This window comes from Diachasmimorpha longicaudata, chromosome 3 (assembly GCF_034640455.1).
Source record: "Diachasmimorpha longicaudata isolate KC_UGA_2023 chromosome 3, iyDiaLong2, whole genome shotgun sequence".
NCBI lineage: Eukaryota > Metazoa > Arthropoda > Insecta > Hymenoptera > Braconidae > Diachasmimorpha > Diachasmimorpha longicaudata.
Window position 1 is genome coordinate 10,469,148 of NC_087227.1, and position 17,156 is coordinate 10,486,303.

At 38.4% G+C, this 17,156-nt stretch overlaps 1 protein-coding gene across 4 annotated transcripts in view; it reads left to right on the plus strand.

The window, feature by feature from the left end:
• The window catches only part of LOC135160693 (uncharacterized protein), an 82,741-nt gene that overhangs the window by 27,185 nt on the left and 38,400 nt on the right, over window positions 1-17,156 (plus strand). For all 4 annotated transcript variants that reach the window (XM_064117515.1, XM_064117517.1, XM_064117519.1 and 1 more), the window contains exons 2-3: window positions 7,861-7,941; window positions 8,040-8,262. In XM_064117515.1, the coding sequence (XP_063973585.1) occupies window positions 7,861-7,941; window positions 8,040-8,262 (304 nt within the window). The remainder of the gene's footprint in view (window positions 1-7,860; window positions 7,942-8,039; window positions 8,263-17,156) is intronic.

Below are 17,156 nucleotides of genomic sequence, written 5' to 3' on the forward strand. Positions count from 1 at the left end.
TGTTGATGGTGAGTTATGGTGGGTTAAGACAGATTTTCTTGAGTCACATACTGAAAACTAACGTTTCACGACAACTTCCTGGAACACACAGGCCAACTTTGCAGTTTGAATATATAACTGTCAACTGAGCCGGTATATAGCTAGGGATATGGGTTCTTACTGGGTGATGCATATGAAACATTTTCGAAACATGTATGCCACTTAGGGATATTGATGTGACACTTTCAACGGAGTTTTGTTAGAACTAATGTTAATGGATACGTTAAAATTATCAAGAAAGATTAATGGCCAGTAGTTGTTGAACTGACGTTTTATTTTCGAAAATTCATCGGGTGAATTCTGATTCACGAATAGTAGGGGTAATGGTATCAATTAATGGGTAAACTCGTGATGAGTCATCTGGGACTGATACTAATTTATGATGCTACTACCAACGTGGTAATTATAATTTCTACCGTTGGTGTACCGAGTTTATATTTACTCAGCCAACTGAAATAGACTGTACGGAGTAGCATCAGTACGATTGCCATGGAACTCGGGAATGTTGGATAGTTATACCACATTTCGGATGCATCACCTCATCGTACAAGGCAAGGAGCCAGTGTGTGGAGTTACGGATACGCTCGTTAGCTTTCCCTGGTAAATGGAGCTTAACCCCAAAAATATTTTCCACGAGGTTGACTGATTTTTCGGGAGGGGATGGAAAATTGTTCGGAAAATCTTCAAGTGTTGGATTTGGTTATCCGTTCCAGGTTGTTACCACTGACTTCCCCCTTTTCATTCACGTTGAATTTTATTCTATTTCAGATCATAAAAAATCATTGGTTGACTAGGCCTTTCGAGTCCTTATTGGGAGTCTCTTTTGAGTCTCCCCCTTTTTCGATGTTCTCAGAAGAGAGAGGAATGATTTTTGAGGGCCATAAAAATTCCTACGCAAAAATACTCTTTGGGCTGGTTTTGCCGGATCTCCTTTTTTATTTTTGTATAATGGACATTTAATTTCTGGACTCGTCTGACTTCTTCCAGGGGACTTAACTGTATTATCTCCAGCGAATTTCGAAACATGGTAAATTGCGTCGTCTTTCTCACAATCCAAGAAATCTTTGCATCTGTCTAATGACAACACTTCCAATCCTCCCTCTCACTTGACTCCATAATTCCTTTATGACCTTTCTCAAGGTATCACCTCGCTACGCAGTATCGCTGACTTATAACAAAACCTGAATCGATGGCCACATTTCGAATCCATATTCATTCATCTCATTTCCATCGAAAAATGAATTCTCAATCCCCATAAGCCTGCTGCAAATGGTATTGAATTTCTGTGCGAAATTTATTCGTAATAATATTTATGTGGATCAAATTCACGCGTAATCTACCACATGATCTTCCTGCAAATTTGCAAAAATCTACTGAACACATCTAATCGTTGTATCATAATCCCTCGATTAAGATATGATGAGACGTGTACTTGTGAGTAGTCATGTTTAAATAACGATGATGCTTAACAACGTACTCGACATAGTTGAACAACGTTATTCGCCGAGCAGTCCCCGCCAATAATTATTCATGATGCGTATGCATAAATAATCGGACACATATACCGAGAGCCATGAGTTTAACGAGAATGGTATACGATACGATTGGATGCAGCATTGGCATTTGGCTTTCTAGGAAGTGACATCATCCCAACACACTCAATCGTCATTCTCTATCTCATTTCTCTGCACATCGTATCACTGTCATTCTGTCTCCTCACCCCTTGCTCTCTGGATTATATCGTATTCGCTTGGCCATTTGTGCACAAACGGGACTTCCTCTCTTCTCACCAAACATACGGAATGTGAATTTCAATTTTATTACATCTATCTCCCTCACTTCCTCCTTTATTTTTCAATTCGATTCAACTTTTTCGTTTCATTTCGTCTTGGATTACGCCGTGACATTTGAGACAGCGGTTCGCTCTTGCTGTGTGATTTTTTTTTTTCTCTCCGTCCACGTGTATGTGATACCAACACCGTGTGATCGCGATTCCGCACGGTTGGAGAAAGCGGAAGGGTAAAAAATACAGTCGTGTTAATAAAAGTGAGAGAAAGAAAAAAGTTTCCGAATTGAGAGGGTGAGAGGAAAAGTGGAGGGAGGAAGAGGAGGAAAAAAAGGTAGTTTTGAAAATTGTGTGAGTGGCACATCCGGCAGGAAGTTGTTATCGCTCACAGATCGTCAGGCTGATTCTGTTTTAGTTCTGCCTTAAATTTTTTTTTTTTTGGCTGTTTTTCTTTCTTTATCTTCCGCAATATGGGGCCACACTTTACTTTGACATTGCTATCGGTTGAATTGCTTTCATTTGGTGACTATTAGCGCAAACATGCCGATATTCATCTCGAGATTGAGTTTAATTGATCTCGACACGTGTGGACTTATTTCCTGTATCGAAATCAATAATACCGCGTGATAAGGGGTGATAATATGACTAGTTATTCTGAGAATTTGCGCGATCCTTTATATAAAAATACCAATGGTATGCTAGGAACGGTGATGATGAATCCGAAAATGAGATTAAAGTTGTCTGGAGGATTTGTAAATTCCAAGATTTGTATGCGTTAGTAAGTGCCATTACGCCAGCGGGGTGAGTGCCTTGACTCTACTCCTCTGTTTACAAGAATATGCGTTTCACTTGTCTGAAGGCTCCTTCTCTCACAAGTTTCCGGCCACGAATTCACATAGCAGTGGGCTCTATCTCAAAATGTGCATTTCAACTTGGCAGGAGTACCAATGAAATATCTAGCAGCACTGACTTTGATCTCCCGTAGCGTCTTCCAACCCGAAAACATGACCACCTCATACCCTCCCGCCTCTTCTCACCACTTATTCTCATTCCTGAATGTGCCACACAGCTGGACTTGGAGAAAATACCCGATGTGTGTTCCCCGCTAACTTGCATACGTCACGCTCAGTATGTTTCAACTTCTCATTGGATTTTCGTTTCCGCGGGACACCGGGGAGGATATTAATTTTGATGACGACCCAGTTCTGATATTTATAGGTATTCAAAAATATTTCATTTAAATTCATCGAATGATGTGCCTTTACCGGCAACCGCCGCCGATGAATCATTCGGAAATTATTGATTTTCGGGTATGAAGAGGGAGACTATCTATATAAATATTTCTATAAGCCAAGTATTTCAATGTCAAGTCTATTTCCTTGTTGTTGGTGAATACTCCTGACAAAGGAATTTTATTTCTCAGTTTAAGTTTAGGGAAAAATGTCTAGAAATGTCGTAACACATAGAGAAATGATTTTTTGTAAATAATTATGGGCACCTATTTATATGTGTTCACAAGGGTGACAGTTAGGACATGAACTGGTCCTGCATTTTGTCTAGTATTTTCATTGACGACAGTTATACATTATATAGACGTCATATATTGTCTACATATATTTCTTCGCGGAGTAAATTGATAGCACTCAAGATAAAAAAAAGAAAAATACGTCGAGTGTAAGAGTCATATGCAATCTGTCATATAGCTTTTATCACCCTGCTTGCTTTCATTATAAATGTGAAAGTCAATTTTTTAGCCATTAAAAGCCCATAATGTGGTAATATCTTGATCACATGAAATGATTGGATAGAAGAATCTGAAATAAATCCGTAATTTGAATGATTATGGTCAGCTAGAAGTCTGCGAAAATAGGTGATAGAATGATCGAAATGCTTCGTCATTCTATTCAGTGACTAATGGAAAGTCGTATTAAATGTTGTGAGAAATTTCTCTGATGTCAGATAGTGTCTTAGATGAGATAAGTGATATGGAGTGGATAACAGATTTACTTGCCATAATCAAGTGACTCGGTATGAATATGTTAACATGATCATAATTGCCTATCGAGTGCAACCTGAAGAACTTGATTCTGCGATAAATACGAATGTGTCAAGCTAAACTCGTATCAACTCTGTCAAAAATATTTCCTCTTATTTGTAACTCGTTCAATTTTATAATCTACAATTTTTGGACAAGAGATTAAACGTTCAGATAACAATTAGTTTCGTTATATCAACTAATTGATTCTGACTTGTGCAATGGCTCATTGGTGGCATTTAATTTTCGATGATCAATGCATCAGTGTGAAATAAATTTGTTTAATCATCAGTTATGTCTTTGGATACGGTCTTTCGTGCTTAGATCAGTCGATTCTGTTGCTCGCGAGATTTTCAAACGGGGAAAGAACTTTGTATTTTCTAGAACCGAGTCAATTTATTTTTATTGGAGGCATTAAAACTTTACGGTTTATTCTGCAGTGAAAATACTGTTATTTTGTGTGAAATTACACGAGCGGTAATTTCTTGTAGACGTTAAGGTATAGGTAGAGCAATAGGTTGGTAGCTTAAGTAATTGCTAATGAATAAAGTATACACTTTAAATTGAAAAAATTTAACAATTCGTCGTTGATAGGCATTAAATTGTTATATAGGGCGTGCAGGTGCCATTGGGTACATGGAAATCGATTGATTAATTTTAAGGAAGAAAAAAATTATGACCTTTCAAATTTTTCCAGATTTATTAGAGACCTCGGAAACTTCTCCCCATATTTTCTGTCGTAGAAGTGTCTGTGAAAATGCACCAATTCAACCCCCTCGATGTAAAAAATTCTTGCCAACGCATATGGCACTTCCACTCGTCTGGCAACGATCAAACGACACCATCAGGTGCCACCAAATGCATATGCATGGGAAATTATTCAACAAACTGTAGTGTGTTACCATCTCCCTTCCTCAATTCCCGCGTACATTCACTAACCTACCGGCTTGGTAATGTAAAGTGCAATTGATCGTACATGTACGTACACTTAGTGCCAATGGCCCCAAAGCAGCAGTTTGGGTTGGCTGATCTCGTGAACTCACGCTCGGGATTTATTACCTCCACTTCTCCTGTCCACTGACTCATCCGCGAGGAATTCCGGGTGGGGGGATATTAAGAGTTCAAATGTTAAGATAATCTGTAATTTGTATTTGATTGAAAAATCCTTTGGAGTCATTCAAGAAGACGAGAGCCCGACGTTTGTGTTCTGAGGGAATTCAATGTCATGTAAATGTATCACACTGGATTATTCCATTAGGTGAACAGATCCGTGTCGTATTAACGATTATTAGAGAAAAAAAAATTATGCCGCAACCGTCACATTTTCTGCCACTGGGTTAATCAAGCGTATACCGTTACGTTTGCTTGTGTTTCGTAATGAACGATGGCGTCTGATGAATTACATTATGAAACGTATATTCCGCGTTACAGAAGATTAATTGATTATTTCCAGTCAGTGAAGTTGCATGAATACATTTTTTGTTACTGGCTTGATGAATAATTTAATGTCTACAACATCAGACAGTACATTAGCTGACTTGGTTGATGGTACGGTACCATCAACTCCATCATCATTCCGGACATTATGATTTTATGACTCGCTTTTTATCGCAAAGAAGTCCCAATCAGTCCTGTCAATTCGATCGATAATTCAATTTAAACGGGACTGATTACCCGCCTCACGCCGTATTGAATTGCCCGCCTCGATTATAGCGATATGGCGACCGCAATGACCAACGAGCGAACAGTACAGCGCGTGAAGTTAGTCGATGATCTATGTGGCTCGTGTAATGGACGCACTTGTGCTTTGTTCCATAGGAAAACGTGAATTTTTGCTAAAAGTGTGTCGAACATTCTTCGGAATAGTTTTGTCAGTGTAAAATATATTTTAACCCACATCTTGTAAAACTTTGAGTCATGAATCTCGCGATAGAAGTGAAGACGTGCTCCCCGGACAACTTTTTTTGTTCTCAGTGTGTTATTAAGTTGTGTAGCACACTAAAAAGGTCATCACATTACTTGAGGGTCGGGTCGTGATAAGCAACCACACATGAAACTAGAGACAGAGTTATGCTGAAAAACATGGTTAGTAGCATCTAAAATACATGCACGTATTCCATGTGGTGGAATGAAGTTGGCTCTATCGACACTGATATACATAAAGCATTAGTCACGAGTCCCTCGGTGTTGTGAAGATCCCTAGGGTCTTACCTGTATCCCTAATTACATTTGAAAAAATAGTGTCGCATCCAACGGTACTCATTCAGTTCGCTTGATGGTGAAAAAAAAAAAAAATAAGGTGAGAACATCAAATGGCTATTGTTGAATTGAAGAGAGAAGTGAGAAAGAGGCAGAGGTGAGGGTATGATACGGGTCGAGTTATGGGACTCTACCAAGCCCATTGAACTCCAGTTGTATGTCCCATTCTGTATTTACGATACACAACAGTACAATGGTGACAGACTCCCCTGGAGTTGCTCGTTTTCTGTGTTATGTTCATGGATAATCCGTGAATTCATGGGAGTTTTGAGTATGCTGGAATATATGAAGGCTTGGATAATGTAGTTCTCGTGAATTTCAGACGGAATCTCTGACATCCACGACGACATTTGCATATGGAGGTAAAAATAAATAACTGGAATGAAGAATGAGGCAAATTCTGAGAATGATTCACCGCAAAGTTATCATACATTTCTTGCTAAGATGTCTGGTTGTTTTTTTTCGAAAAGTTGAAGATAATTTTGCAGCATCTGCAGTAGGGGATGAAAATTCTTTATCGATCGTGTAGGACTGGGGGGGGGGGGGTGAAGGAAGGGCAGAGATTGTGAGTGGTGAATAAGGCAAATGGTATTCACACCTTTGGAGGAAAATTGAAACTTCATGGACAGTTTAGTAGGAATTTATGGGAGAACGACATTGAATTCTAGTCTGGGATGTGACGAGGAGCAGGTTGCGGTAATGATGGGTTGGGAGCCCAGGTGGTGTAGGATATTTTATTTGAAATGTCGAAGTAATGGGAAGGAAGATCGACACGTTCAGGTACGAAGTATCTGAATATGTATCGCTGGGGGTTTCCAATACAATGGAAACCCTGGTTCGTTTCATCGCCCCTCCCCCTAGATCTATAGATAAACATATTAACCCCTCACGTAGGGGGTGCTGCTTACGCTGCGACCCTGTCCACTGTCAATGAACAGAACGTTTTCTAAAATATAAAATTTTAGTTATGTGTTGAACATAAAGAACCGTTATTTCCGAAGCAATAATTTCGTGCAAAATGCAACTTGAGTGTTGCTGAATGTTCAGGATTTAAATTGCATAAATATATAGGGCCACTGCCTGCACTGAACTGTAAAAGATACTTAAATATAATTAAGTGAAGTAAGTTTTTCTTTGTATAGTGAAATGTGCAGGCTGCCACTGCCAGTTAAATTAAATTGATTGAGTCGCAGTGCGAGGAAGTTGTGAACTTGTATTCATAGCGAAATTGAGTTGAAAATAATTAACACCGGAGTAATAAACGATTTCAGCAATTCCGAATATAGTCAGAGAAGTGCTTCCGGGGGATTTTGAGAATTTTTAGTGAGGGAGTAGTTTAGGTAAAGGCATAGGGAGACTTAGACATCACAGGGAGAAAAAAATGAACGCAAATTATTTTTTTTCCAAAAACTAATCAAATAATCAATTACTTTAATCATTCGGTGGAGATTTTCTGCCAATTTGAACTACCAATCGCAAATTCAATGGCTTTTCCGAACGATGGTTCTCACGTGAACAAATCCATTTTATTTGCACGCCAGTTTCATCAATGAATAAAAGAGATTCCACCAGACTTTGGACTATTCAAGATTATTGTAATGGAAAAATTCTGTACAACGAACTCTTTATTGAATTTCGAGGGTGTAATAAACGAGTTTAATATTTTTGTTTTTGGAAAACAATGGCCGGACTATTGTGAAACAGGGCGATACTAACAATGTGTTTTCTTTTGTGTTTCCAGGGCTTCCAGTGGCCGTGGATCTGATTCACCCCTCAGTTCCGAGCTCGCTCTAGACAAACCACGTCCAATACCATCCCCCCGGTGAGTCAGAGAATTCTAGAAATTTTCATTTTCACAATTTACCCTCGGAGTTGGCTTTTTTTCCCTGTATTACCCTCGAGCTTTTTTCTTACCGACAGACAAATTCATCCCCTGTACGGCGAGAAAGCTGGACTTTTGGGGTATTACGACGCTGTCGGTAATACGGAGAATTTTCCACCCGCTCCGAATATTGTTGTTGAGGGTGGAAGAATCGAGTTTGTACGGCCATCGCACGATGGCACCACAACGACACGAAGAAATACGGTATCACGTGGATCGCAGACGTTCATTGAACAACAGGAGAAGTCTGATCCAGCCAAGGTGAGTGTTGACACAAATTACAATTCCATTATTCAACCCCTTTCCCTTCTTCATCAAATCATCCGTCACTCGAATCAAATAAAAACTCTTGGGGTTTCACCCCTTCATCGCCTCATTCTGTATTCATGGAGGAGGTAATTGATTTTATCAACAATTAACGTCGTTTTTCCACATCACTAGTGATTATTCCTGCGAGAAAATTCCCGGGGCAAAAAGTTGTTAGGGTCCGGGGTAGGATTAGTGATGTGCGAACTGGTCCTATTTCATTGGAACTGAATTTTTTTAACGTTAAAAGAAAAATAAAAATGAATAATTGTCGTATGTGATTGACATTCCGTTCACCTGCCACATCAGTTCAACATCAGTTTGGTTGATAGATATTAAATGATCGTAAGCGAGTTGTAGTGAGGGGAGGATTGGAGTTCAATCAAACCAAAAACCACACACGGCCGTATGACAGACTGGAAATACCCTCACTCCCCTTTGGAAACTCTAACCCGTTCGAATGCATCATCCACTCCCATTTAGGGAATTCAATCTACTCGTTTTACCCCCCTTGCCATTGGATTAATTTTAACGATTTAATGAAACTGCGGTATTTCGATCACGTTTTTTAAGTACAGCCCCCTTTTTTCGGTTCACCGTACCTCCCAATTTTTGCTAAAGGCACTTGAAATGAAATATTTTCTTTCAGATGAGGTTAAAAGCAATAGCGTGTTATTAATATTTTTCTTGGATGTTGTTTTTGTTTTTTTGCAAGTGGGAGGGCAATTGGAAAATGGTAAAAGGCCTTTAGGTATCACTGTCTGCACGCGATTGAGATTTTTCGTTTGGACATGTGAAATGTTCAATCTGAGTGATTGCTCTCGTGGACGATAGAATAGCGAGTGGGGATTTAAAAAAAAATGTTGAAGCTAACGAGTCGACAGACGGTAGCTGTGAGAGTGCAGGGCGTACGAACCACTACCGATCTAATTCATGCCAATTTTCCCGGACTAAAAACTTTTGCATCGCTTAATTCAATTAGTTACGCTTCTCGATCCCAGCAATTAGCATATTTACATTTGCTCTCGTGGTGCCGCTACACAGCCAACGGTCCTCATTCTACATGTTTTAATCTTTTCTCACTCGTACGCAGTCTTGAGGACCTGATAAAACCAACGGGGTAATTTCTATTGGCCAGCGTGCCTACGTGTGATTCGGTGTAACTCGTTTAGATAAGCAGGAGCTGATAATCAGAAGGAGGGAAAATATTTTCATATAATTTCTTTTTTTACACCCACCTTTTTTAATACCTTCCATGGAAGATTCACGTCTCGTTGATTATTAATTTAGGTGATTGTTTAATCGGGATTATTATGCATTGATGGAGTTGGTTTAATTAGAATTTTTCTGTAGATTTAATCTGCGGTGGTTAAGTGAGAGAGGGCCGAGACTTTATAGGGGATGTCGGGAGATTAATGTCCGGAAATTGTGGCGGTTGTTTATTTTTTGCTTTAGGGGAAATGATTAATGTTCAGGTGCACTCATTTCGAAGATGTGATGGCTCATCTGACTTTTCTGAATTTTCATAAATTTTCCGTTTATTTTCCACGGAAAAACGAACTGCTGTCCGACTATTTTTTTCATTTTATACTCGTGATTGACATCCGGCCACAGGCATGAGGGGAAAATACATTTAATAATTTTCCGGAATAGTCGAAAAAAAAAATATTCACATGCGTAAAACACAAAGGTAGAATACATTCAAACCTGAACAGTTATTGACGTCTCGTTTTCATACGATCAAACGATTTTGTGAACAGACATCCCTGTCACATTCAGTTAATTTCCGAAATGTGTTTGAAACGTGAGCTGAGAGTGACCTCAAACACTGGCTGGACAGGAAAAATAATCCGGCAAATACCCCTCAACCTTGGAATTTAATCGTAATATTTATCTCAAGTTTCCTTGCATAGCAGTGCACGAGGGTGTCGGGTTTTCCTGAAAAATCTGAAGGGTGTCCTGTTTTGCAGGAAAAACGTTGCGTGCAAAACATGACACTCGTTGCTGTGAAGTGCAAATATCTGGGAATATTTCCATAATTTGAAAAATATTTGTGGATTACTTTGATGATTGAAGGGGTAAATGATCTTACTATGGAGACGACTGAGCAACCCGATTGAGAAATGACCAGTCCCTCGTTAAACATTGTTTTCTCCGAGTATATCATAAAAATAACTGCAAAATTGCCCATAAAATGTCCTTTTTTTTCTAATATCGTAAATCTGATGAGTTTCAAACCCCAAACTGGGTTTTCTCCATTCTCTCTCTTCTCTAGAGCCACAATATCTCAATAGCCTTCTAATGATCACAGTGATTTGTAATTTCATAGAGTGAAATTTTTTAACGATCGTAAAAATCTTGTATTTGAAACTATTCCCACGAAAATTTGAACTATAAACGTTTGAAGTTAAGATATTCTACAAGACGAAGGAGTTCATTACTTGCAAAAATTACAACCAGCGCAAATTGTACGTTTTACCTCCGATAACCCATGATTTACAATGTTAAATTTTTTATCACCGCCATTCACCGTAATGATCGCCGACACATTTGCAGAATCTAATAAATCAACCTGTCTAAAATAGACAAAGTACAATCGATCCAACACCTGAACCCATATATAATACCATCGTCTAGTCCAAGTTTTTAACACCATTCGAGACACCGTAAATGATCCCTTACGTATACAAGGAAATACATACGACTTTCGTCGTATAAAAGGGAATTAGAGAGGAGGACAGAAGGAGACGAAGAGGGAAAACGTCTGGAATTTATCGCGCGTGTACACCTATAGAACATTCGCATTGTTACTTTACCACCAAATGGCAACCGTTGAAACAAAGGAAACAAGGGAAAAAAGAAATACAAGGAGGTGAAAAAAGAGACAAGGAAAAATGAAGTTGAAGAAAAAGTGCTCCCGTGGGCAAGTCGAATTTCACGGGCGACGAGATAGCAATACGAAATTGGGGGGAGTTCAAAAAAATGGAGTGAGTGGAGATTCATCTGGACCGTAGAATTTTTTCACACTGATAAAGGGTCCGATTGATGATAATAGAGGCTCTCTTATGCGTCCATTGTCGGTGGTACGTTGAAATGCTCGACCGTATGTCACTCAGTTTCACTTCTCGGTTTTATTTTTTTTTTTTTTTACTCTTTTTGGGTCATTGTCCTCGTCACTTTTATTGTGAATACACTTTTAGGTGGGTTTTATCGTGGAGTGAATGGATCAACATGATGCTCCCTACTGAATTTTTGCGAGGGGTGGGAATAATACCGTTTTTACGTTTATTTCATGTTTTTTTTTCTTTCGATTTTTAAGTCTGGGAATTTTGGGGGTTGTACAATTGATGGTGGATTTTGATACTTTGGGGGAGAATTTTTGAGTGTGAAAATGGGGTGGGGATCACATAGAGGGGTTTTTAAACTATTTACATTTTGCATTGATGTGGTAACTTTGGGAATCTCCATAATTTTATTGGGTATTAAAGTTTGATGGAATACACTGTTATGAATTTTTTCGGTGGATTTGTTGAATATTTTTATCGTATTATAGATTCTCTCAGGGAGATATCGTCAGGATCATCACTCGAATTTTAATGTAATTCCACCAGAATCTCTGAAGAACTCCACTTCATTTTTCAAAGAAATTCGCTAAAGTTTTCTTTTGGTCTTCTTAAAATTAAATAAATATTCTTGGAAATTTATCGCGCATTCGCAAATAAATTTTTTAACAGTGTACTTTGTTATACTCTATTATCTGCCTACGATAGAGACGAAAACCATTTTTTTGATGACAACGGACGCTGTTCCCCAACTCAACAAACTTAATTCGCACCCAAAATCCTTCATCGTTGCCCCAAGGTTTAGGACCACTCCGTAAAGCGGATAATGGTTGCCGTTAGCAGGTCGGAGGGCCGATGAATTTTCAGACGAAAATCCCAAACAGTTAGGACATGTCCAACCAGTCCCTTCCACCTTTCCGAAGATCTTCACTTGATGGGATTTACGAGGATGCGGGTTATAAGAGCTCCCCGTAGGACAGAGGATCCCCCAACTTGAGGCAAATCTTACTGGGGTCATCGATCTTCCAGTGGGTCGAAGACAAAAAACGAGAAGGAGAAGAAAAAAAAAAAGAGGCGAAAATTTCGTAACTATGTTCCCATACTTTGTCAAAGTCTGGAGAATTGCGTGACTGTAAAGTACCACCAATACTTAACTGTTTACGACAATGAGCACGGCTGCAGGGGCATCTTGATGCGTCTCCATACCGAGGAAATAAAACATGTCGGGCAATAAAATATCGCTGGAGATTTTCAACAACAATGACAAATCGTTTTGGTTATATATCATATAGTATAGGAAAAATAGGACAATCAGAATAATACAACTACTACTTTCGACACTCCGACATAGATTTAAATCCATAACATAAATCAACATTGTCATGTCTGGCATTAGTGAATTCTCCAACCACGCGATTAGTAAATCATTTTCTAACACAAGCTTTATTTCTGTCGTGAAGTGGTATAACAAGTCACGTTAATTTATCTATAGCTTTGGCTTTTGATGAATATCTGAGAATCAATAGATTTTTTAATCTGTTTGTAATGGCTCTGGAAGAGATTGATCAATTATTCCAAGTCGATTTAACGTTCTAGTCGATCTATATTCAACCAATTTCCCTAGTCAATTGAAGAATATTGACATGGAAATTCAGTCTGACGGGAATTGTCAATTTATTAATTTAAAAAATTTAATGTGACAAGACAAACGCCATTTTCCATTTGTTTTCGGCGGTGAACGCTGGCTTTCAGTAGCAAATCAAATTTAAAACTCGAATTGTCTCAAACATTTCTCAACAGTATTCGCGTAGTACTTAGTAAAAATGTTAAGGATCGCGTGACTTTAAAAACCCACTAACACTCAGCGGGTTATGGCAATGGCCGTGGCCAGGGCACCATTTTAATGCCATCCGAGGAAAGAAAAAGGAGAAACGAAAAAAAAAAAATGACCCGAAGGGCATAATTAAGCTTGTCCCGAAGTAAAAATGAGCACGTGGGTAATTAACATTCAGCTTTTAGCGGATAAAAAGGCAATGAATGGTGTAGAGGAGAGATAAAATGAGGTGAGCTGTGGAAAGTTAGATAAAAAAGGTGAAAATATATGCGAAACGGGATACAATTGCAATGTATGCGACGCGTAGATTTGAAGATCGTTTTTTCTCTTTCTTTTGCATAGTTTTGAATTGCTCTGGTTTCCATTTACATTTTTTTTTGCGCTTATGGGTAGGGTAGAAGGCTCGAAGAAGCCGTTTTTCGATAGATAGAATCTAAATTGAGCGACTAATTAATTACCGAGGGACTTCTACGGCCAATCGTCGCAGTTTCTACTGCTCCGATTAATTGCCACCATTCTCACTTGTCGATACTCCCTTGGTGAATGCCAATCGTTGGTCGTGTGTCATGGCATGTGCATGAGGAGTGTGAAACACATGGAATGTACTTAATGATTAGCCAATTTTTTTAACCTAATGATTAAGATTAATTGTGGGTGGTAGTCAGAATAATTTTTGTGATTATGATTTTTTTATTCAATCATTTTTTCCTGTTGAGTGATTGTGAATGAAGTTTCGATTAATTTCTAATCGATTCCCCATTTTTATGCGATGAGGGAGAATTGCGAATGATGCATTAATTCGTATTCAATAGATTGTTTCCCCTAAAAGAATTTCATAACCATTAATTAAAGATTCCTCCTCAGTGTAATTAAGCCCCGCTTTATTTTATTTTTCGTCCACATTCTTTTGATTACTGGGGGGTTTTCCATTATGGAATGAAATTACTTTGTAGTCTATTTATTCGAGCAGTAATTTGGAAGAAGCCCCGGCAAATTGAGTGTCGGATAAAACAACAATTACAGGATGATATTGTGAGGGAATGGGAGTTGGGAAAAAATATGAAGTATAAATTGGCCACATTCGTGAATACTGCGAAGCCAATTATTGATGGAATCCTTAAATTCCCAGGCTATTTCAAGAATAAATTTTCTCCCAATATTTTTCCTTTTAGTTTTCGTCGAATAATTGAGGGTATCCGAAAAAATCCCGTCTCAACAGGTGAAATTGGCATAAAAATAACAATATAAAACTGAATTGGATAAACATCCTTCCACTTCCCACCGCGGAAATAATAAAATATGACAAAGGTAGTCATCCCCCCACACTGGGGACCATTTTTCCGGATGCCTCGAACGGACTGGGGTCCCCGGGGATCTCCAGCTCTTCTCCATATGAGAGAGAAAAAAATGGCCATTTCAGTACTTCTAGAAAGGACCACTTTATACAGAGGGCGTTTTTTTTCACTCCCTCTTTCGAGCCTAAAGAAGCTCCGCTGAGCTTTTTTCCCTACTCTCCCCTCGACCCCTCGTTCTGACAAAAATGAAAGCAACGTGGATGAGTACCAAGGATTTGCCAAAGTCCCCTTAAGGGATCCCTACAATCCACATCCTATATTTTTCGCATTTTTCTTCTCCACAGAAAAACATCGGCCAACTGTTGTTTTATCCAGCATGCAATTTCCCCCGTTTTTCGAATCTTGTAACTTGAAAAAAAATAGGAGTTATATTCGGAGACAGAGACCAATACTCTAAGGGAAGAAAATTGGAATTTCATGAACGGATCAGTAGTAATTTATAGGTGAACGTCATTGAATTGGATTTAGGGAGGGCAACCATATAAATCTTGAGGGGAATTTATTATGTTTAATTGAAATTGAAAGTCAAAGACTGTAGATACAGTTTTATGCAGTAGAGAAGGGGTTGAATGGGTGACTTCCTTCCCATTCATATAAAATTATAAATTTTCTATAAGGAAATTTCCAAAATTTCAACAGGACTATTATTGAACAAAATATTCACGCCAGAAATTTCCTTTAAAAAAATTCACCATTGTATTCCACGTCCCCATAATATATTTTTTTATTATCCATTATCTTGGTAATGAGGGGTACCAGAAGAAATTATCAAAGAACCTTTTCCGTAGGAGATTTCATTGGCTATAAAAAAATATCCTCTCATGTTTTCTCCTAAAAGAGCTGAGATTATACATGCTGAGTTTTAGTAATGAGAAATACTTCGGAAAGAAGTCAGGGAACGATTTCCATAGAATATCAAAAAATATATTACAACGAGAAATGTATAAATCTGGAGGTCTGGTAATAATCCACCTCAGTTTATGTAAAAGGAGCGACCTATCAAGGCCCCACTCAATAGAAAAAAATCCATCAATTTTCAGTTTAAAAATTTCCTGGTCTTGAAATAGACGTCTAATTGGGCATTTAAATGTTACAATCCCCTTTTCTTATCTCATATTACCTGTAGTGAAACTTTAAAACTCCTTCAACTTCCATTGAATATTCCGGATAACCCATCTGCTCTTTGAAGCAAGGTGGTGCAATTGGAACGCGTCCTATGTCTGTCCTGAATGCAAGAGAGGCCGGCTGTGTGAATTGAGCCAAAGCACACCTTGCTCAAATATACAATCATCCATGAACCAACTCATCCTCCATGAATTTCCTGTCTCGTGCCATTGGGCCAGGTGCATTGCAATTAACTATCATAAGAAACGACACAAAGGATGAAAAAAAAAGGAAACACTCGAGTTCCCTTGCACGCGATCTCCCGCATAGCAACCACTATGATCACGATATAAAAAGGGGGGCAGGAGGGGGGGATTCAAGTCTCCACTTCAAGGTCCGCCAAACACTTTACTTTTCCACTCGTTTTCATTCGTATTAGGATGATAATTCCCAACAAATGGATTTGCTGGAAAGCTGGCCCTTTTTTTCCACTCTTTTCTCTGTCTACTGGTACGCATGGAGAAAAGGATGTTGAGAGGCCATTTCGTACCCTTATCACGTTCTACTACTCATCGAAGTCAAACCCTGTTGGAAACTGCCAACGGCAGACTCAGACTTTTACAGATGGGCTACTAGTTTCCATCGTTTTTGGGGGAATAGCTTTGGTTACTGCCTGTAGCAGACTTCGTAAATAATGTAGATTATTTACACTGAGATATTCTCAAGCAAGTTTTTGGGCAGGTCGGGATGACTGATGATATAAAATTATAAACAAGCAGGATGAAAAAAAAAGGGATTCGGGGTTTTAAACGAGGGAGAATGCCCGACGTCAAGGGACTTCATTGTAATTACATGTGATATAGCTCTGAAAATATTTTATTTTTTTAATTACTTGATTTATTGCATGGTATTGAGTGACATGTTCGAGATAATTCCTGTCTGGGTAATATTTGAAGTCCTTTAAGCCCTCATATCATAGAAAAATGGAAGAACTATCAATAAATATAATTTAGGCTGATCGGAAATAGTATTGAAATGAATCAAATATTTTCAAACAAATAATTTTACGCGATTTACATATGACGATGGTGGGTTCATCGCCATTAAACTTTTGAGGACTATATAATAACAGTAATATCATTGTTATAAATTCCGTATAATATTGCTTATAGAATAATAAAATGTCCATTTAATTTTTTTCATTTCAATCTCTTTCTGTCCCAGGGATGGCAATAAAATTTTTATGCGAAATAATAAAAAACTTTTTCATGCCAGAAAATCACGGTTCGTCGATTGACATTAAGAAGCGATAAGTATGTTCGAGATTTATGCCGGTACCTCGTTGAAAATGTCGCACTGCCTTTTCTCATTGATCTGTATTAAACCGAGCTTATGGCGACGTGTTGAGGATATTTTGAAAGAGATATCTTTGTTGAATCCTTGTAGCTTGATACTTTGATAGCCGAGAGTTTGTGGGGATTTATGATTTCTCAC